The sequence below is a fragment of the Salvelinus namaycush genome, chromosome 33 (assembly GCF_016432855.1).
Source record: "Salvelinus namaycush isolate Seneca chromosome 33, SaNama_1.0, whole genome shotgun sequence".
In the NCBI taxonomy this organism is placed as follows: domain Eukaryota; kingdom Metazoa; phylum Chordata; class Actinopteri; order Salmoniformes; family Salmonidae; genus Salvelinus; species Salvelinus namaycush.
Genome location: NC_052339.1, coordinates 11,877,781 through 11,901,230, shown reverse-complemented (window position 1 = coordinate 11,901,230; position 23,450 = coordinate 11,877,781). Strand labels below are relative to the sequence as shown.

The window sequence follows — 23,450 nt, the reverse complement described above, 5'->3', positions numbered from 1 at the left end:
GCCATAATATGAACTTGTTTTTTTACCAAATAGGGCTATCTTCTGTATACCATCCCTACCTTGTCACAACACAACTGATTGGCTCAAATGCGTTAAGGAAATAAATTCCACAAATAAACTTGTAACAAGGCACACCTGTTAATTGAAATACATTCCAGGTGACTACCTCATGAAGCTGGTTGAGAGAATGCCAAGAGTGTGCAAAGCTGTCAAAGGCAAAGGGTGGCTACTTTGAAGAATCTCAAATATAAAAAATATTTTGATTTGTTCAACACTTTTTTTGGTTACTACATGATTCCATATGTGTTATTTCATTGTTTTGATGTCTTCACTATTATTCTACAATGTAGAAAAAAAGTAAAATAAAGAAAAAACTCCCGGCCGCTATCCAATCAAAGCCACATTGACATTATCCCACCCCTGGTTAGCCACTATTGGCTTAAAAATCCAAACGTGACTCTATCTGCCAATTCATTTCCAGCAAGATTGGCCGTCTGTCTTTTTGGTGTGCGTCTGTCCGTATGTAGCCATTTAGTGATGCTAATGATAACTGGCATCTTGTAGGTAGACAAACTTTCCCCATAAACCTTCTCAATTAAATGTATACTGCAAAGTAGTCATACCTGAAAACTGTGTTAATTTGTATCCATTGGATGGCTTTTGTTTTTTCAAACTGCATTGACATGTGCTACAGCAGTAGGGCTAACGGCAGAAACACTGCTCGACTGACACATTCTGCTCTTGCTAGATACTCAATAAAAGGGGAATTACACTCAAATATATCTCATTTTCAGGCCTAAATGGTCTTCTGCTGTGATTTAAGCATTGACATGGACTCAGAACATCTATTTCATTATCTCAATGAGTAAATGTTATATTCAGTGTGAAAAAACGAAACAAAATCCCAAACCAGGAAATATAAGACGTAAGAAGCAGTATTCAATATATATATTTTTTTTTATGCGTTCCCCTAGGTTGTTAAATAACTGTTATTTTACTAGGTATATTGACAGAAAACACATCTCTTGTACACAAAGGACCCAGTGAAGAGTTGCAGGGTAGAAGAAAAGAACGGGACTATTTGAAGGCAAAAAAATAATAGAGTAACTTGCAACATGTTTGATAAAAATAAAATAAAATGTGCTCATGTTAAAGGCTGGATACAGTGGAATAGCAGTATGACTGACACCTGCCCTATGGGACAGGAGGCTTTCTCACTGATACATTGACATGCGTGCGCACACACACAATCATCCCTCCTCCCCCTTGGGCAGCATCCACAAGCATTATGGCCCAGTAAATTTTAAAACACCATTTGTATCTGCATCAAAAGGAAGTAAAAAAAATAATAATAATAAAAAAGTCTTAACTGGCAGATGAGTGAGTACTTTACCCATCTATCTGACTTGCCTAGTTAAGTTTAAAAAATTTGCCAGTGATGCCACTTTAATTTGGCAATGGTTTGTAGTAAAAGATTTGTTAATTGTAAGCTTCAACTTTTTAGTTTGAATTGGAGATGTATCTTGCTGGCAAGTCAGTTTTCCTCTAAATTTGTTTACACCATATATACACTTACTGTATCTGAAAAGTGGTCAACTTGTAAGTTGCAATAACTAAATATTGTAGTGTCGGTTTGGTTTGATTAGACTCACAGGTTTATTTTTGTGTCAGTCTGATGGTAGTTGGATGCCCGTATCAGGGCTCCCGAGGTACGGAGTGGTCTAAGGCACTGCATCTCAGCGCTAGAGGTGTCACTGCAGACCCTGGTTCAGTTCCAGGCTGTATCACAACCGGCCGTTATTGGAAGTCCCATAAGTTAGGCTACTAGGTTAGTTAGGCTACCATTTATCTTGATTGGATTTTCAATTACACAGAATTGGACAAAGGACTGTCGTTATTGTTCCATATCTAGCAATATGATAGTATAATAACAATGTTGCCTATTGGTTGAATTAAAAACCATCTACCTTTTTGTTCTTTTCTAGGGACGAGTTATTCTCCACAGGAAAATTCACACAACCACAGCACACATCATAGCAGCTCCAATTCACATTCGAACCCCAGCAAGACATCAGACGCAGTAAGTACAGTACCCGCTTACCACCTCTCTGTATTGTCGATGCTATGTCATGGTGGGCTGGGCCATGTCCCTATCTCTCCTTTCCCCAGGAGTGTGCAATTGTTTACTTCACTGCATGGATTTGAAATGATTGCTTTAAGAGATATGGTGTAAACTCCCTCTAGCACATGCCTATACCACTTCAATGATTTGAAATGTGTGGGGGTGTGTACAAGTGCACACTTCAGGAGTAAGGAGAGACTATTGTGATGAACCCCTAGTGATTGACGTATTTAGCACATTGAAGAGGTTCAGACAGTCTGTCTCTGAGTGGGAACAGCTACACTCCAGAGACTGGACCAATACCTTGTCCTGTATGTGGGTCTTTCTATAAATAATGGGTCCAATGTGTGACATTGGATCCACATTTAAAAATGGTTTGAAACTAAAATAAATATGATTTTTATTCAGTTCCACATGTGAACTAAAAGGAATATATACCAATTGGCCCATAACTCCACCTATACAACAACATAGACCTAGGACTATATAGCCTTTAAGCAGGGTTCATACAGATATTGGCAACTGTCAAACGCTCCCTAAAACACTTCAGCGAGCGGGCCTTTCTAATCGACCTGGCCCGGGTATCCTGGAAGGATATTGACCTCATCCCGTCAGTAGAGGATGCCTGGTTGCTCTTTAAAAAGAAATTTCCTCACCATCTTAAATAAGCATGCCCCATTCAGAAAATGTAGAACTAAGAACTGATATAGCCTGTGGTTCACCCCAGACTTGACTGCCCTTGACCAGCACAAAAACTTCCTGTGGCGTACTGCATTAGCATCGAATAGCCCCCGCGATATGCAACTTTTCGGGGAAGTTAGGAACCAAATAGTCAGTTAGGAAAGTTAAGGCTTTTTCAAAAGAAATTTGCATCCTGTGGCACTAATTCCAAAAAGACACTAATGTCCATAGAGAATAAAAGCACCTCCTCCCAGCTGCCCACTGCACTGAGGCCAGGAAACACTGTCACCACCGATGAATCCAAGATAATCGAGAATTTCAATAAGCATTTTTCTACGGCTGGCCATGCTTTCCACCTGGCTACTCCTACCCCGGCCAACATCTCAGCACCCCCTGCAGCAACTTGCCCCCCCCGCTTCTCCTTCACCCAAATCCAGATAGCTGATGTTCTGAAAGAGCTGCAAAATCTGGACCCGTACAAATCAGCTGGGCAAGACAATCTGGACCCTCTTTCTAAAATGATCCGCCGAAATTGTTGCAACCCCCATTACTTGCCTGTTCAACCTCTCTTTCGTATCGTCTGAGATCCCCAAAGATTGGAAAGCGGTCGCAGTCATCCCCCTCTTCAAAGGGGGAGACACTCTAGACCCAAACTGCTACAGACCTATATCCATCCTGCCTTGCCTTTTCTAAAATCTTCGTAAGCCAAGTTAAACAGATCACCGACCATTTAGAATCCCACCGTACCTTCTCCACTATGCAATCTGGTTTCTGAGCTGGTCATGGGTGCTCCTCAGCCACGCTCAAGGTCCTAAACGATATCATAACCGCCATCAATAAAAGACAGTACTGTTCAGCCGTCTTCATCAACTTGGCCAAGGCTTTCGACTCTGTCAATCACCATATTCTTATCAGCAGACTCAGTAGCCTTGGCTTCTCAAATGACTGCCTCGCCTGGTTCACCAACTACTTCTCCGACAGAGTTCAGTGTGTCAAATTGGAGGGCTTGTTGTCTTGACCTCTGGCAGTCTCTATGGGGGTGCCACAGGGTTCAATTCTTGGGCCGGCTCTTTTCTCTGTATATATCAATGATGTCGCTCTTGCTGCTTGTGATTCTCTGATCCACCTCTACGCAGACGACACAGTTCTGTATACATCAGGACCTTCTTTGGACACTGTGCTAACAAACGTCCAAACAAGCTTCAATGCCATACAACACTCCTTCCGTAGCCTCCAACTGCTTTTAAATGCTAGTAAAACTAAGTGCATGCTCTTCAAACAATTGCTGCCCGCACCCTGCCGCCCAACTAGCATCACTACTCTGAATGGTTTGGACTTAGAATATGTGGAAAATTACAAATACCTAGGTGTCTGGTTAGACTGTGAACTCTCCTTCCAGACTCACATGAAGCATCTCCAATCCAAAATTAAATATAGAATCGGCTTCCTATTTCGCAACAAAGCTTCCTTCACTCACGCTGCTAAACATACCCTCGTAAAACTTGACTATCCTACCGATCTTTGACTTTGGCGATGTCATTTACAAAATAGCCTTCAACACTCTACTCAGCAAATTGGATGTAGTCTATCACAGTGCCATCAGTTTTGTCACCAAAGCCCCATATACTACCCACCACCGTGACCTGTATGCTCTCGTTGGCTGGCCCTCACTACATATTCGTCGCCAAACCCACTGGCTCCAGGTCATCTGTAAGTCTTTGCTGGGTAAAGCTCCGCCTTATCTCAGCTCACTGGTCACCATAGCAACACCCACTCGTAGCACGCGCTCCAGCAGGTATATTTCACTGGTCATCCCCAAAGCCAACACCTCCTTTGGCTGCCTTTCCTTCCAGTTCTCTGCTGCCAATGACTGGAACTAATTGCAAAAATCACTGAAGCTGGAGACTTATCTCCCCCTCACTAACTTTAAGCGTCAGCTGTCAGAGCAGCTTACCACTGTGCCTGTATACAGCCCATCTGTAAATAGCACACCCAACTACCTCATCCCCATATTGTTACTTGTCCTCTTGCTCTTTTGCACCCCAGTATCTCTACTTGCACATCATCATCTGCACATCTATCACTCCAGTGTTAATGCTAAATTGTAATTACTTCGCCATTATGGCCTATTTATTGCCTTACCTCCCTACTCTTCTACATTTGCACACACTGTATATAGATTTTTCTATTGTGTTATTGACTGTGCGTTTGTTTATTCCATGTGTAACTCTTTTGTCGCACTGCTGTGCTTTCTTGGCCAGGTCGCAGTTGTAAATAAGAACTTGTTCTCAACTGGTCTACCTGGTTAAATAAAGGTGAAAAAATAAAAAAATGCATGCATGCTTAATACATCCATAAATAGCTGTAGAATTAATATCACCATTTTTGAATCTCGCCATCGCTGGTTTTATAATGAGAAGCACACCAAAAACCAGGTTCCTTTTGTAATGGAAGGATTTGTATGGAAAGCCAATGTGAAGCCAGCATTAATGTTGTCGTCCTCATAATAGCCGCAAATGGTTTTACCGCAAGCGTGGCGCAAGACCCTTCAACTGAAGAGGCGCGAAACAAACTAAGGTGGCCACATCTCACAAAATGGATAAAAACTGAAATCGCGGATAGTTATAAGGCCGCAAGGTAACTTTATAATTTGGCTACATAATTACAAAGACTTTTCATACACCAAATTGAGGAAATATTAGATTTTCCAGATACAGGCCTATTCCAATAGACTACATGAAGGTCTGAGCTCCAAGTTCAAGTAGGCTACGTCAAGCCCCTTGTATTGTTTTACAATTGCAGGTGTAACATGGAAACCAAAATATATTTCATGTTATTTCAATAACAGATCTTATTGTGAGAAGCCCACTAAGCTATGTAGTTTGTCAATATCCAGAATAATTAATAAGAATAGCGTTGGGTGTTGCGCAAACAGTCTATATACACAATTGCGCACCGTGGACTGTGCACAAAAACATATGAAAACATGAACTAATTAATTACCTTGATGCTTCTCATCAATCTAACGACCCTGCTGTAAATCAAGAGGACAACAACAGATGTCCAACATCAATTCGTTAGGAATCTTAGATCCGTGTATCCAGACACAACCAATCTTCACCGTCGTAACGAATGAGATTCCCCACACCAAAATATTATGGACATTCCTCGCAAACACCTTTCCTTTCATCACAAGCTCCATCACAACAGCTGTTTGTCACTTGACTGTCATTCCGAAAATTCCTTCCTGGATCAGATGGTGTGTGTGTGTGAAAATATCACAGCGTAATTAAACAGCTTGACACCAAATTCGCATTCCAACAAATATAATTCATAATTTAAGAACCATGTTAATGACAGTATCAAGGTAAGGGGGGACTCTTTCAGTTAGAAGCATTACATTTTGGAAGTGCATTAGGGCTGACCCCATTAAGTCGATTGGCTTTTGGTCGACAATATTTGTTTAGGGTCGAGCAGCTGCCCCAAAAAAGTATAAATTGTATGGCACGTGTCTTGATTGACGCCTGTTTCAGTGGACTAATCCATTGCGAAGGCTGTGGGGATGGCACACCATTATCACCAGTAGTACAATTACCGTTAATTCCCATAATTTCTGTTAATACATTCAATTTATTATTATTGGTATTTTACAGTTCTCATTGTAGGAGTGGACATGTTGTTTGCAGAGTGCACATCCCAGGCTACACTTTTGAGAAACACATTTTGTGTTATTCTATTTACGAGTTGTCAATTTATTAATTTTGTTTGGAGCGCTCCTGTCAATATTGAGTAAGGACACTCACCTGATTATACGTAGTAGGCCTAGGCTACCTGGCCTGCGAGCAAATATAGGCTTATAAATGTGCCCAATTGGTCGGTCTGATTTGTATATCTGATTTGTCTTAACTCACCACCACTATTAATGAGCTTCTCAAATACAAAAAATCTTCACCTCAAACAGCAAGTGAACAGTCTGTTTTTACATCCATTGAAAATTACATTAGTTCCTTTATGTAGCCTTTGTGTAGCCTTTGTGTAGCCTTTGAATCTATCCAGCTCTCCCTTTCAATAACCAATCGGCATGAAAGAAACAGGAAAAAATGTAATGCTCTGATCCGGTGGAATCGTCATAAAATAGGCCTGCCTACCTGATTACTTCTTACCCCTTGCCCAAATAGCCTACAGCTGTGTCTGTCTGGAGCTCACTGGTGCTGAGGGTCCAGAATATTTTATACAATGCTGCAAGTTTGTTAGTGCATGCTTTGGGCTGGACCTAGTTGATACAATGTTTCAAGTTCCTTGCAGATAGGCCATGCATAGCCAATGTGATCTATTTTTATCAGGATCTTTTGTATCTGCAGGCTGAAATGTGTTTATTTGTTGGCTTTACGTGGGCTCTTTTTATATAGTTGGCAAGGTTAAGAAGTTACTTTTAGGTTTGTATAATTTTCATAAAGATATCATTTTTATTAGTCACATGACAAGGATTTTGAGATACGACTTTATAAAAGAAATGAAACTGTTCCACGAAATGTGCATATGAAAGTCATGACTGTCACGCAGATTGTTAGAGGTTTGGGCTCCCGAGTGGCGCAGTGGTTTAAGGCATTGCATCTCAGTGCTAGAAGCGTCACTACAGACCCTGGTTCGATTCCAGGCTGTATCACAACCGGCCGTAATTGGGAGTCCCATAGGGCGGGTCACAATTGGCCCAGTGTTGTCCGGATTAGGGTTTGGCCGGGTTAGGCCGTCATTGTAAATCAGAATTTGTTCTTAACTAACTTTCCTGGTTAAATATAAGAAATGGTAAGAAAAATAGGCACTCCTAATGGAAAAGGTTGCCGACCCCTGGTGTAGCCTATTAACGGTAACTTTGGGAACATAATGGCAGAATCTGCAAAGGCCAGCAGCGTTTTAGGTTGTTGTTTAGGAAGAGGTTTTTTTCTCTTCTGTTTAGGCTGTCATGATCACTGGCTCCCTCTTGAGTCATTTGTGTCTGAGTTATTTAATCACAGTGTGCTTAAAGCATCAGACAAGCTCAGTAGCCTACATATAGTTGATTTGATTAAAACACTTAGGTTGTGTCTATATAATGAAAATACTTGGTTTAACATTTCGATGGGTTGAAAGAACAGACGACGACTCGGTCTACCAAGATTGTATTTGATCTGGAACAGCACTAAATACATATATTTTGGGTGATTTGTGTGCCCCTGGAAACTGTTATCACCCTGTAACATAAGGAGGCATGAAATGTTACGTAGTTGCACTGCATTTCTGAGATCTCTATACAAAAAACTGTCCGATGGCTAGATCCAGGGTTCAAGTTCAATGTCTAATATAACTTAATGCTTAATATATGATACAATTTACACTGCCATAACGGCAAGGATGGAAAAGTAAAGTTTTTTTTGTCACACAATCGTCACTAGTACATTAGTTTATAGAGAAAACCATGTATATAGCGTCCCAGATTAGGAGTGGTCATCTTCGATCAGGTTCACACAATGTCATTGGACAGGAGGCTCTTAATGTCTTGTGGACAGTTTGCACATGACATAGGATGGTCGCGTCTGTGAAGACTGGGATGCGACAACCAGCAAGGAACCTTGTTCCGGTGCAAATTGAACGTAGTCATTATTTTTTAGGTTACACAGTTGTTTGTCACTTGTCAAAAATAAGGGGGATGGGCATTAGAAATACTTTCACTTGGAATGGGGAAAAATATTGTTATTACACAAGGCCCGCACTGGAGAAAAATGTGCTCATTTATCTCTAGGCCTATGCCAACAGTGTGCAACAAACATTGCCTCATTTATCATAACCATTACAGATAACAAATCCTAATTGCTTAATTGCCCGATAGATATATCTATCTTTGTACAGTGCATTCAGAAAGTATTCAGACCCCTTTTTTCACATTTTGTTACGTTAGACTTAATTCTAAAATAGATTTATTTATTTTTTATCCCCCTTCAATCTACACACACTACCCCATAATGAGAAAGCAAAAACAGTTTTTTAGAAATGTTTACAAATTTTTATAATATGACATCTCATTTACATAAGTATTCAGACTCTTTACTCTGTACTTTATTGAAGCAACTTTTGCAGCGGGAGTTTCTCACCTTCTCTACAGATCCTCTCAAGCTCTGTCAGGTTGGATGGGGAGCGTCGCTGCACAGCTATTTTCAGCTCTCTCCAGAGATGTTCGATCGGCTCTGGCAGGCCAACTCGAGGACTTTCAGAGACTTGTCCCGAAGCCACTCCTGCATTGTCTTGGCTGTGTGGTTAGGGTCGTTGTCCTGTTGGAAGATGAACCTTTGCCCCAGTCTGAAGTCCTGAGCGCTCTGAAGCAGGTTTTCATCAAGGATCTCTCTGTACTTTGCACCGCTCATCTTTCCCTCGATCCTGACTAGTCTCCCAGTCCCTGCCACTGAAAAACTTACCCACCGCATGATGCTGCCACCACCATGCTTCACCATTGGGATGGTGCCAAGTTTCCTCCAGATGTGACTCTTGGCATTCAGGCCAAGGAGTTCAATCTTGGTTTCAGCAGAGCAGAGAATCTAATTTCTCATGTTCTGAGAGTCCTTTAGATGCCTTTTGGCAAAAATCCAAGTGGGCTGTCATGTGCCTTTTACCTTGGAGTGGCTTCCATCTGGCTACTCTACCATAAGGGCCTGATTGGTGGAGTGCTGCAGAGATGGTTGTCCTTCTGGAAGGTTTTCCCATCTCCACAGTGGAACTCTGTCAGAGTGACAATTGGGTTCTTGGTCACCTCCATGACCAAGGCCTTTCTCCCCGGATTGCTCAGTTAGGCCGGGTGTCCGGTTCTAGGAAGAGTCTTGGTGGTTCCAAACTTCTTCCATTTAAGAATGATGGAGGCCACTGTGTTCTTGGGGACCTTCAATGCTGCAGAAATGTTTTGGTACCCTTCCGCAGATCTGTGCCTCGCCACAATCCTGTCTCTGAGCTCTACGGTCAATTCCTTCGACCTCGTGGCTTGGTTTTTAACCTGACCTGTATTGTCAACTGTGGGACCTTATATATAGACAGGTGTGTGCCTTTACAAATCATGTCATATCAATTTAATTTACCACAGGTGGACTCCAATCAAGTTGTAGAAACATCTCAAGGATGATCAATGGAAACAGGATGCACCGGAGCTCAATTTTGAGTCTCATAGCAAAGGGTCTAAATACTTAGGTAATTACGTTATTTCTGTATTTTTTTTTCTAAAAACCTGTTGTCGCTTTGTCATAATGTGGTATTGTTGTAGACTGAGGAAAGTGTATTTAATACATTTTTGAATAAGGTTGTAATGTAACAATGTGGAGAAAGGGACGGGGTTCTGAATACTTTCCGAATGCGCTGTAGGCATATGCTTAATGATTCTGATGAAAATATGCTCTTTACCAAACGAATGTTTTTGCGTATTTTCAGTGTAGAACCGGTCTATGTTTAGGAGGGTTATAGCCTCGGCTAAACAACTCTAAATGGCTCTAGCAGTTCACAAAGTAGCTGAAGTAGAAAATAAACGGACGCAATTATTCCAAAACTGCAGCTCGTTGTTGGAATGCACATTCTCCTACTTCAATCAACCAGTTCATTTTATATTTGTGATTAAACTGTCGTCATTTTGTGTACTGAGTTATTGTTCATATAAGGAAATCAGTCAATTTAAATAAATTAATTAGTTCCTAATCTATGGATTTCACATGACTGGGAGTACAGATATGTATCTGTTGGTCACAGATACCTTAAAGAAAATAGACAAAGTAGTGGCTTGGTCTGAAAACTAGTCAGTATCTGGTGAGACCACCATTTACCTCATGTAGTGTGCCACATTGCCTTCGCATAGAGTTGATTGTGGAATGTTGTCCCACTCCTCTTCAATGGCTGTGCGAAGTTGCTGGATATTGGTGGGAACTGGAACACGCTGTCATGCACTTTGATCCAGAGCATCCCAAACATGCTCAATGGATGACGTGTCTGGTGAGTATGCAGGCAATGGAAGAACTGGGACATTTTCAACTTCCAGGAATTGTGTACAGATCCTTGCGACATGGGGCCGTGCATTATGCTGAAACATGAGGTGATGGCGGCAGATGAATGGCATGACAATGGGCCTCAGGATCTCGTCCAGGCATCTCTGTGCATTCAAATGGCCATCAATACATTGCAATTGTGTTCCAGTGGGCACTATGTTCACAACGTTCGCAAACTGCTCGCCAACACTACGCTGTACACGTGGTCTGCAGTTGTGAGGCCGGTTGGATGTAATGCCAAATTCTCTATAACGTTGGAGGCGGCTTTTCTCTACTTGCACATCATCATATGCTCATATATCACTCCAGTATTAATGCTAAATTGTAATTATTTTTGCCTCTATGGCCTATTTGCTGTCTACCTCCCTACTCTTCTACATTTGCACACACAGCACATAGATCTTTCTATTTTAATTTTCTTTAGTGTTATTGACTGTACGTTTGTTTGTGTAACTCTGTAGTTTTTGTCACACTGCTATGCTTTATCTTGGCCAGGTTGCAGTTGTAAATGAGAACTTGTTCTCAACTGGCCTACCTGGTGAAATAAAATAAAAAATGTAGAGAAATTAACATTAAATTATCTGGCAACAGCTCTGGTGGACATTCCTGCAGTCAATTACACGCTCCCTCAAAACCTGAGACATCTGTGGTGTTGGGTGACGAAACTACACATTTAAGTGGCCTTTTGTCTCTTGCACAACGTGCGACTGTGTACTGATCATGCTGTTTAATCAGCTTCTTGATATGCCACACCTGTCAGGTGGATGGCTTATTTTGGCAAATGCTGACTAACAGGAATGTAAACAGGGATCTTTTATTTCAGCTCATGAAACATGGGACCAACACTTTACATGTTGCCTTCATCATTTTGTTCAGTGTAGCGTGTGTACCCCATCAGTTAGATATGTTTTTATGGGCATTTATTTCAGTCTGCCTAACGTGTGTGTGTGGGTGGAGCGGTCGGAACGCAATTGAATGAATGGGAAAGGGAATTTAGGGAGAACTCTGTGACCCTTTCTTTTTAGTTGTGTCCCGCAAATGCACATTTACAAATGGAACTCTAGAGTCCAAGCTAGTTAACGTTGTGTTCATGACAATTCGGGCAGCCACAAAGGACATTCCACCAAATAGTTTGTTACAGTATAAAAATAGTAAGTGAACTCTGGTTAAAGATGGAGCTTTGATGTGCGTTCCAGTACTCTATTACTCAAGCCCGTCCCTACTTTGCAAGATTTGATTCGATTTATATACTGGTACTATGCACAACATTAATCACACGTCTGGAAATGTGTCCGCTTTGTGGACAGATTTGTATCTAGTCCCTGGGCAGGTGGTTTTCAGAATCCGAATCGCAAAATGTTACTTTCTCTTGGTGTTGCACATAGAAGCACAGACCTCAACATTGACATAAACGTCAACATTTTAAAAGCTTGAGAAGACGTCCTAGCTGTTGAGTAAGCCAGCATCCATCCCTACATGTCATCTCCCAACCAGCACTGGTATCAGAGTCCAACCTTAAAGCCCAGATAGAGCCTCACATACTAGACATTTCACATTGCAAGCTCTTGCATCAGACCTAATCGCTCTCGCTCTCTCTCTCGCTCTCTGTCTCTCTCTGTGTCTCTCTCTCTCTCGCTGCAGTATCCTTTTTCTCACCTATCAAATCTTGATGGCATAAAATGTATCATTGCATATTCTCCTCCCTTCATACATAAAATGTATCCTCTTCTCTATTCCCTATTTACCTAAAATGTCTGCCTTCTCCCTATTTGCCTACAGTTCCCTCCTTTCTTTTTTGCAAAATGTCACTTTCTTTCCCCTTCTTACCCAAATGTACCTTTCTCCCGCCTCCTTACTTTGCTGACTTGCAATGTTCTGAATGATGGCTTGCCATAGCTCTCTGTTGCTCATAACAGCTGGTAGGTCCTCTGTTGTGAGACCAATGTCTTGGTGGTAGTAGTTGTCTATAATGGTGGCCTCCTGTAGTATTCCTGTCTCAGGAGAGCCTTCTTAACCTAAATGTTCCCATCTACCTCCCTCCGCCTTCTCTCATAACTGTCGTCTTCTCTCCTCCTCAGCCTTATGAAGATAAAGATGACTGGTCAGAGCACATCAGTTCCTCTGGGAAGAAGTACTACTACAACTGCAGAACAGAGGTGTCACAGTGGGAGAAACCCAAAGAGTGGTTGGAGAGGTAGACATTATGCCATCTGCATTCACTTAATTCCCCTTTCACATGACGGATCCAAGCGTAGCTGAGCTGTACTGCACTGGCTGGCCTGGTTCCCTTTTCATTTTTAAAATGCTGGCCTTTTCAGTCAGTGATGACTGGGGGGGGGGCACGGTGTACCTTAGAGCTATTTTTAACTTTTCAGAAATGTCCAGATCAACTAGCCCATGTCAGTTAATGTTTTTTAGCTAGGTTCTTTAGCCCATAGATTTTGTTGTAATGTTTGAGTCACTTAAGTATCACATGAATAAACACAATGTATAGAATTGCAAGAAAATGAGCTTTTAAACTGCAACGTTTTCTTGCCGCCAACAAGAGGGGTGTGAACAGTTTGTGTCATGAACAGTGCTTGTGCCAATAGAAATAGACGTGGCACACTCGCAGGATGTTCCCCAACCCTGGAAGGGGTCCCTGAGTGGAAAGAGTTTGGGAACCCCTGCCCTAATCACATGTCAAAAATGAGGAAGATTTGCACTATGTGTTTTAACTTATGGCCCAGGTCAAAAGTAGTGCAATATATAGGGAATAGGGTGCCATTGGAGACGCAGACTTGAGTTCTAACTGTTTGTTTCCAGAGAGCAGAGGCAGAAGGAGTCCTGCACTAAGTCGGCGCCAGTCAACAGTTTCCCCAAAGACAGGGACTACAGACGGGAGGCCATGCAGCAGGCTACAGCAGTCACTGGCTTTACTGCTGCTAGTAAGTCGTACAACTACATACTGACTTTACTGCTGCTAGTGAGTCGTACAACTACATACTGACTTTACTGCTGCTAGTAAGTCGTACAACTACATACTGACTTTACTGCTGCTAGTAAGTCGTACAACTACATACTGACTTTACTGCTGCTAGTGAGTCGTACAACTACATACTGACTTTAGTGCTGCTAGTAAGTCGTACAACTACATACTGACTAGTGCTGCTAGTGAGTCGTACAACTACATACTGACTAGTGCTGCTAGTGAGTCGTACAACTACATACTGACTTTAGTGCTGCTAGTGAGTCGTACAACTACATACTGACTTTAGTGCTGCTAGTGAGTCGTACAACTACATACTGACTTTAGTGCTGCTAGTGAGTCGTACAACTACATACTGACTTTACTGCTGCTAGTGAGTCGTACAACTACATACTGAGTTTAGTGCTGCTAGTGAGTCGTACAACTACATACTGACTAGTGCTGCTAGTGAGTCGTACAACTACATACTGACTTTAGTGCTGCTAGTGAGTCGTACAACTACATACTGACTTTACTGCTGCTAGTGAGTCGTACAACTACATACTGACTTTAGTGCTGCTAGTAAGTCGTACAACTACATACTGACTAGTGCTGCTAGTGAGTCGTACAACTACATACTGACTAGTGCTGCTAGTGAGTCGTACAACTACATACTGACTTTAGTGCTGCTAGTGAGTCGTACAACTACATACTGACTTTAGTGCTGCTAGTGAGTCGTACAACTACATACTGACTTTAGTGCTGCTAGTGAGTCGTACAACTACATACTGACTTTAGTGCTGCTAGTGAGTCGTACAACTACATACTGACTTTAGTGCTGCTAGTGAGTCGTACAACTACATACTGACTAGTGCTGCTAGTGAGTCGTACAACTACATACTGACTTTAGTGCTGCTAGTGAGTCGTACAACTACATACTGACTTTAGTGCTGCTAGTGAGTCGTACAACTACATACTGACTTTGGTGCTGCTAGTGAGTCGTACAACTACATACTGACTTTGGTGCTGCTAGTGAGTCGTACAACTACATACTGACTTTAGTGCTGCTAGTGAGTCGTACAACTACATACTGACTTTAGTGCTGCTAGTGAGTCGTACAACTACATACTGACTTTAGTGCTGCTAGTGAGTCGTACAACTACATACTGACTTTAGTGCTGCTAGTGAGTCGTACAACTACATACTGACTTTAGTGCTGCTAGTGAGTCGTGCAACTACATACTGAGTTTACTGCTGCTAGTGAGTCGTACAACTACATACCGACTTTACTGCTGCTAGTGAGTCTGTTTTTTGTTGCTTTTTTAAGTATTTACCATGTCTCCCATTGAGGTCAAAATACCTTTTACAAGGAAGACCTGGCCAAATTGCTAGAAACATGCGATTTGACTTTTTTGTGTAATGATGGTTGCTGAATGTTCTTATCAGTCATGGATGATCCTTGTTAAATTTCTGGCTAGCGTATGCTAAATTTACCAAAAGAATGAGACTTATTATGGCCGTGCCGTCTATACGTATGATTCAATTAATGCTGCATCTGTGAGTCAAGGTCATGTTTTGAACGTGTGCCTCTGGAAGGAGGCCTTGTTGAGTTCTAAAATGTCTGATGAAATCTGTGGGCTGCTTGTCTTCAAAAACAACTGTCTTATTCTCAGGCCTTTCATTATCTCAGTGAAATAGTAGCCTCTTAGGGGATATACTGCAGGAGCGGTGGTAGTGGTTCATGTTGGTGAGCGTGCCGTGCTGTACAGCCAGTCAGTGGAGACTGGGGGTGGGGGGGGGGGGAACATGGGCCGTCATAGAGACCTGATTGATGTCTTCTGGCAAACACAGACTGACTGCACTGTCACCGTCCGGGAGAGAGAGAGCAACGGAGGGGGAAAGAGAGCGAGACTTACTGCACCGTCCAGAGCAGAGTAGAGCTCTCCCCTCCTGTCAAACAGCCAGAACACAGCGGTGGTGCACAGTGCTCTGTCTACCCTACCAGACCTGGCATCTGGGCTGAAACGGTATTTGCAAGATTTATTTGGACTCAGGTTTGTCATGCGTGTTCACTATGCCAAGGTCACTGGTTTGTGGTTGGTTCATAAGTGGTACAGCTTCAACAAAGGGAAGAACGGTATCAAGTTTCTTCTTTCGGAGGAGCTACTCTTTGGAAGCTAAAATGTTGAGGGCCAGCTTGGGGGGGGGGGGGAGCTCTCAGGGAGAGATTTGGCTTTCTAAGTTAGCGCCTTACAGTTCACATGCCTACTTTCAAACCAACAGCCAGGTTCTAATCAGACTTCACAAGCCTGTTGATTTGAGATGGTTTGAATAGTTTGAATCATTTGGCATATTTATCCAAGAGAGAACTTCTGTGTGTCTGTCACCGACTCGACACACCCACTTGCTGACTTATCATCAGAAAATGAGATTCCGCCAATTTTAACAGGCAGTTTCCACTGGAGCGAATCCCGTCTTTAACAAACACATCTGCTGCCCAGTAGGGATGTGATATAAGTATCGCATCATTTTTTCCCCCGTGACAACAATGAAAACATGAAGCAGACAACTCTTTGGACCTTTAAAAGCCTGCTGTATATAAAATGTGTGCTATAGCTAAGAAAATACGTTAATGTGACTCTTGATGACAACTTGTTTGTTTCCAACATTAGAGCTGTTTTCCTAAAGAAGTCAAAGCTTCTTTGTGTATAGTTTTCTTGCCATGATACTAACGAGTATCGCAATACTGGTATCGTCCCTCTATTGTTTAATAGGCTAAGCTTTCCTATCGGCTTGAGTTCCATTGAACATTTCCTACACACTTGCAAAAATAATCTTGAAGAATCGGTAGTGCTGAGCGATTTAATGCTAATGTTTTGACATTAAATGCATTATGTTGGTTGAATGCTGTAACAACACAGAATAAACAATTAATTAAAGTCCCGTGATGGTAGTAACTGCCCATTACCGCTCATCACTTAAGTCATTTATTCACTTTAATCAACTATTTCAGTCTATATTATATTTGTTTTATTTGATGACTGTTTAATTCCAAGTAATCTCATCTCTATAGAGCTGCTGTCTGACAAAATCCCTATTTTGTAATAATTTCAAAGTAAATAAGGCATACATTTATGACTGCTGAACACCAACTATCAATCACTTAGATCATGTATTGTTTCAGGTAGAGGGGCGTCACGAAGCAACAGCTGCTCTCTATCACCTCACGTTGTGCATTCTTCTCCCTTCTATAGCAGGCGTAAAATAAACACTGACCCCACAAGTAGATGCGCAATGGATTATGGTTGTTGTAGTTAATTACCACGGTTAATGCGCTAAACAATGTAGAATATTGGCCTGTTGGAAACTACAACTCCCTACTGCATTGCACAGTTCAGGCTGGATCTGATTTATCTCTAGAGAAACTGCGATGTGCACATTGAGCTCACAGAAGAAGAAAAACGAACTAATGAAATTCTAATAATTGAACCGATACCTGTCAATTAGTTGTTTTAAAAAAGAAAAGTAACTGCTCAGCACTAAATCAGATGTGAGTGCTTTTAACATGTGAGATCTAACAAGGCTGCCTCTCTCCTCCCTCACAGAGTCAGCCCAGGTGGAGAAGCAGCCTGCGTCGGTGTCTTCACAGTCGTCCTCCTCAGGCTCGGTCCTGAACCCCACGTCGGGTACCCCCTGTTCCTCCTCAGCCCCCACCACTGTGCCGGTATCCCCGGTCCTGCAGTCCCACGCCCATACCCCCCTGCTCCAGGACCCCTCCCTGCTCAGACAGCTCCTCCCAGCACTTCAGACCGCCTTGCAGCTCAATAACGCCAGCGTCGACATGGCCAAGATCAACGAGGGTGAGCGAGGGAGAGACACACGTGCACAGAGTCTTATCTGTGAGGGCTACTATGTTGAATGTTATCGTGGACAGCAAGGAAAGCTAGGTTATAGAGGGAGTAGGTGAGAGACACAATAGAGAATATTGCTGAATATTTAGGAGCAGCAAGTGATACTGGAAGGTTTTGTTTTTGCTTATGATGGTGGAGACAGTGGTCTTTCAACCTTGTGCCCATGTTTCTCTAGCTGCCCTTTGTCTGAGGACTGAAACTCACAGATAATAGGCAGATCTGTAGACCTGACTAGCAGGTTACTAAGGCTTTATAAGAAATGTCATGCAAAGGGAATCACGGAATCCAGACATTTAAAATGGAATTCAACAATATATTTACATTATTTAACTTAAGCTTGGGCAAATTAATTAACTTATCAGAAGACATGAATAGAATGCATCAGTGATTCTTATTTCATGCAACTGTCTGAAGAAGCAACGAGAATTTCCGGTGTGTGCGCATCTACCATTTTGTGTCGCTTTTAGCGTTGATTCTAATGAAAAGTCTTCTGGTAGATAGAAATGCTTCCCCCAAAATGTTATGTTAACTACCAGGTAGCCTATGCTTACAGCGCCCCCCCCCCCAGTAAAATACAAGATTAACTTCAAGTAAAACTTTAGGAAATGTAGCTGGCTACATTCTATGATAAACATTAGAAATACACTACATGACCAAAAGTATTTAGACACCTGCTCGTCGAACATCTCATTCCAAAATCATGGGCATTAATATGGAGTTGGTCCCCCCTTTACTGCTATAACAGCCTCCATTCTTCTGGAAAGGCTTTCCGCTAGATGTTGGAACATTGCTGCTTCCATTCAGCATCAAGCATTAGTGAGGTCAGACACTGATGCTTGGCGATTAGGACTGACTCGCAGTTGGCTTTCCAATTCATCCCATAGGTGTTTGATGGGGTTGAGGTCAGGGCTCTGTGCAGGCCAGTCAAGTTCTTCCACACCGATCTCGACAAACCATTTCTGTATGGACCTCACTTTGTGCACGGGAGCATTGTCATGCTGAAACAGGAAAGGGCCTTCCCCAAACTGTTGCCACAAAGTTGGAAGCACAGAATCGTCTACAATGTCATTGTATGCTGTAGCGGTAAGATTTCCCTTCACTGGAACTAAGGGGCCCAAACCATGAAAAACAGCCCCAGACCATTATTCCTCCTCCACCAAACATTTGGCTCTATGCATTGAGGCAGGTAGGGTTCTCCTGGCATCCACCAAACCCAGATTTGTCCGTCGGACTGCCAGATGGTGAAGCGTGATTCATCACTCCAGAGTACGTGTTTCCACTGCTCCAGAGTCCAATGGCTGCGAGCTTTACACCACTCCAGCCAACACTTGGCATTGCACATTATGATCTTAGGCTGCTCGGCCTTGGAAACTCATTTCATGAAGCTCCTGTCAAACATTTCTTGTGCTGACGTTGCTTCCAGAGGCAGTTTGGAAGTCAGTAGTGAGTGTTGCAACCGATGACAGCTGATGATTACGAGCATCAGCGCTCCCCTTCTGTGAGGTTGTGTGGCCTACCACTACGCTGCTGAGACGTTGTTGCTCCAAGAGGTTTCCACTTCACAGTAACAGCACTTAAAGTTGACCGGGCAGCTCTAGCAGGGCATACATTTGATGAACTGACTTGTTGGGAAGGTGGCATCTTATGACGGTGGCATGTTGAAAGCCACTGAGCTCTTCAGAAAGGCCATTCTACTGCAAATGTTTGTCTATGGAAATTGCATGGCTGTGTGCTCAATTTTATACACCTGTCAGCAATGGGTGCGGCTGAAATAGGCGAATCCACTCATTTGAGAGGGTGTCCACTTACTTTTTTATATAGAGTATGATGGTGATGCATTGTTTATGAAAGAAAGTCCTTGCTTTTCCATTTGTAAGCTAATATACTTTGGCTGCTAGCCAAATAGCGTTGCACTTCTGTCATCTGATGAAAATGAAGCCACTTTCTGCTTAGTGTATTTTTTCTGAAGGAAAGCTAGTTGCATGCCCCTGATCACTCTATTGAAGCAAAAAAAAGCCCCGTTGATTTTCAATATGAAACGCTGGTGAAATGGTTTATACCGCAGATTTTTTTGATGGTCTGCGTTTTGAAAATGCAGATTTCTAAACTCCAACGTGACCCATGGCTTACCTGGCAGAATGATATCATGATCATTTGCATCAGTTCAGTAGGTATTTGTTTTGCAAACTCCATCGCATGTGTGCTACAAAAACACTGCTTCTCTCCTACCCTTGTCCTTCCACCTCTTTTCTCTCTTTGTTTGTCCTCTCTTTCTCTCCGCTCTCTTTCTCCTTATGCCTGTTCTGTCTTTTTCATCTCTTTTGTTGTTCTGGTATTGCTTAGGGCTGGGAATGGCCAGGGACCTCACGATACTTTGGTGCCGATAAGATATGTTTTGTTATTCAATGCTGTGATTTTATTGCTGTTCGATATTCCGAACATATTTCTCACCATATCGGCTGCAGAGACAAGAGGAGAGCCATGAGAAACGTTTTGATCAGTCATGGAAATGCAAGTGCTGAAAACAATTTGGCTCCCTATTTAAAAAGACGAAGAACAAGCAATGAAGGAAAAATTGTTTTGGTGCAGGTACAGCCAACTAGCACAAGAATTATACAATATATCGTCAAATTATATCTCTATGTAACTAGCTTTAAAAAAAATAAAATTGGGGCAAAAATGTCCTATCACTAGTATTGGTACTACCAGGTCTCTCGGTTGGAGGCTGGCCCTGGCTCTGCCTGGCTTGTGAGGGGAAGGCCTACTTAAGTGCTCCAAATGTGCTCATCGGGGCCAATGTCACACAGCCGTAGCCCAATCCTGCTTCAGTATGCATCGATGAGTGGCCATGCAGAAAAGAACATGTCTGTCTGGGGCGAGCGTGTCATTCTGTCTGACTGCTTTATGATCCCTGAGTCGAAAGCAGAATGCAGTATCTTAGCGGAGCAGACTATACTATACTGGCTCATCTTTCCACATTTCTGGGTTTTAACAGTGGGAGTTAGCCAGGTTACCAGGCACTGTTATGTCATTTGACAGATTTCTTTTTGATTTTTTACCTCAGCCTAGCCTGGAAGTTCCCATACTAAGCATTTTAAAATCTAACGCGAGAACTGAATGAATATTCACTCAAATGTATTAGCATGACCTGGGATACAATATTAGTAGCGTAGACTGAAGGGTTATGTAAATGCTTGTATATCCAGTTTCTGCATTTTGGGGTTTTGCTATTGGGAAGTAGCCTGGTTACTAGGTGGCGTTGTCATCTCAATTGACAGATCTACCTACCGTCTAGGTCTGTTGCATATCTGTCTCAAATTCTGAATCGAACAAGATCTGAATAAATATACATCAGACTGTATTGGAATATGTGGTAACGCTACTCAACCAACAAATGTAATGCTGCTGTAGTACACCTTCGTGTAGCCACCTCTTCTTTAAACATCTTTGTTCCTACTACTGACCACGACCAAGAATGGAAGCTTTTCTTCCTGCCTGTACTTAAGTAGGCCAAAAGGACAAGACGGACCAACACAAATGTCGTCTGTGTCCATTGAATCACCTGCTGGGTGTCGTCGAAAGGTGGTGATTTCAAAATGTGGAATTGTCTGAAACTTGGGCCCTGGTCAAAAGTAGTGCCCTACGAAAGATGTAGGGTGCCGATTGGGACGCACAGAGAGACTCCAGTCTCCAGAAGTGGGTCAGACGGTCTATTTTCCTGCTGGTGCTCTGCTCTCTTCGAGATTCCCTGCTTTCCCTTACTCAGCTCAATCTGCACACCTAAACCTACAGAGAAATGACTGCTAAGGGGTCTTCCAGGAATCAGTTAAATCCAACATGATGTAGGCTTCCTATTAGTAACCATCTATCAGTTGACCTGGACTCCAGACTGAACACTGCTCTGTGATAGAGGTTGACATGGGAACAGGACTCTTTAGGGTCCAGGATTCTGGCATGAATGGGAGTGAAAGGCTACCTTAGATGCCAACCTACGTCAATCAGCTAAATGATGAAGCCGTCAATAGCGGAATTACAATGCGTTTCAGCCAAGGACCCATCACTAACATTAAGGACAAGGAAAGAGCAATGTTTTAGCTACATTTTTTTATGGAGTTGTCTTTGACAAGGAAGGAACTGAGTACAGGGCTTGTTAAAAAAAAAAAAATGCTGAACTTTAGTCAAATAGCCTACCAACCGGAGAGTGGGACAAGTGGCCTGAAGCAGCATAGCTGCTCTACTCCTTACAGCTTTACCATCAAGCCCAATTGTTTGTGTGTTTAACTAAACCCGTGCCATCTGAGGTGAAGAGTGAAATAAATATAGATTGACTTACCCAGTAGCCTACTGCCGATCAGTTTAAAAAAATATATGTTGTATATGTTCATATGTTCTCAGCTGTAGGCTACAGATTTCTGGGTGCTGTGGTCTCGGCTCTCGTCCTCCAGCCTTAATCTGTCTACATTTAGGTCATTTTAGAATACGCTGTTATCCAGAGCGACTTAAGGCCAACAGTCAGTGCATTCAACTAAAGTAGGTAAGACAACCACATCAGTCACACGTTGCATTACTGAAATTATTTCACATACTTCCTAAACAAACACAATAGCCTACATATTTCTGCTTGCAAAAATGAGTGGGACTGATTTTTATCGGGAAGGGACAGGAAAGTTCCGGGGTTATAGAACTGTCGTGAGATCAGGACAGGGGGGGGGGAAATGACAAGGCGGGACAGGAATGAATTTTCACTCCCGTGTCAACCTCTACTCTGTTACTGTTTCACCGTTCTGATGCAGTTTGCACCTACTTCAAAAGAGACACATGGAGCAGCTAGAGAACGGCTGTTCATTGCAGGTCCTGGAGGGCCGAGCCGCTTCTTGTTTTCATCATCCTCTCCTAATAAGGGACCAATTCATACCTGGGACACCAGGTGAGTGCGGTTAATTACCAGGTGGAAACAAAAACCAGAAGTGTTTCTGCCCTCCAGGACCGGAATTGAAAAGCCCTGAGCTAGAGAGGAGCCGCTGTCACCAAATGCATTTGCGCCGTTGTTTACATTTTATTGGTGGGCCAGGTCACTTTTTGGTGGTGTCCGCTGCACATTTTACGGAGTGTGGCTTTAAAGTGGGTCTGGTCAGTATTGATCTAAAACAGGGATTATATTAGGGATTAGGGGGTGTGACGGCTCACCAAAACCACGGTTTTCGGTACATATTGCGTTTTTGTCAGAGTTCGTTTTCGGTACAGCAGGAAAGTTATTTGCCGTTCACGATGTTCAGCATTTACAATGTTCCTTGCATTGTCTGTTGTGACCGGATTGTTATGTTGGGCCTCTGCAGTTTTCACTCTGGTGCTGCGTTTGCAACCATGTGGGAGGTGGGAATTTACCAGTTGGATTCATTCATGTGACTTAAACTTATTGAGAAAGGCAGATTTGGATCATTGTCAAGGAGCTGTGTCAACTATGCTACAAGTACAGCTATCATGCTTGTAAACACATTTATAGTTCAAAAGCCACATTAATACATTGCTTTTTTATACATGTTTTGTTGCATTTAACTGCCGAAAAAGCTGTTTTATAGAGGCAATTTCCTTAGTAGGTCACCATGTGGGAGAGGTAGGTGCTCAGGATGATAGTTTACCACTAGTAATTTATCAGTTTCATGGCCGTTCAAGTGGATTTTTCCCAGTCGTATTTGGTAAACATCCACTTCCCACTTAGTTACGAACGCACCATGACG

The 23,450-nt window shown here is 42.5% G+C and overlaps 1 protein-coding gene across 2 annotated transcripts in view; it reads left to right on the top strand.

Moving 5' to 3' along the window:
- Nucleotides 1–23,450, top strand: part of LOC120027718 (WW domain-containing adapter protein with coiled-coil-like) — a 43,742-nt gene that overhangs the window by 7,971 nt on the left and 12,321 nt on the right. For both annotated transcript variants that reach the window (XM_038972708.1, XM_038972707.1), the window contains exons 4-7: nt 1,986–2,080; nt 12,933–13,048; nt 13,660–13,781; nt 17,407–17,661. In XM_038972708.1, the coding sequence (XP_038828636.1) occupies nt 1,986–2,080; nt 12,933–13,048; nt 13,660–13,781; nt 17,407–17,661 (588 nt within the window). The remainder of the gene's footprint in view (nt 1–1,985; nt 2,081–12,932; nt 13,049–13,659; nt 13,782–17,406; nt 17,662–23,450) is intronic.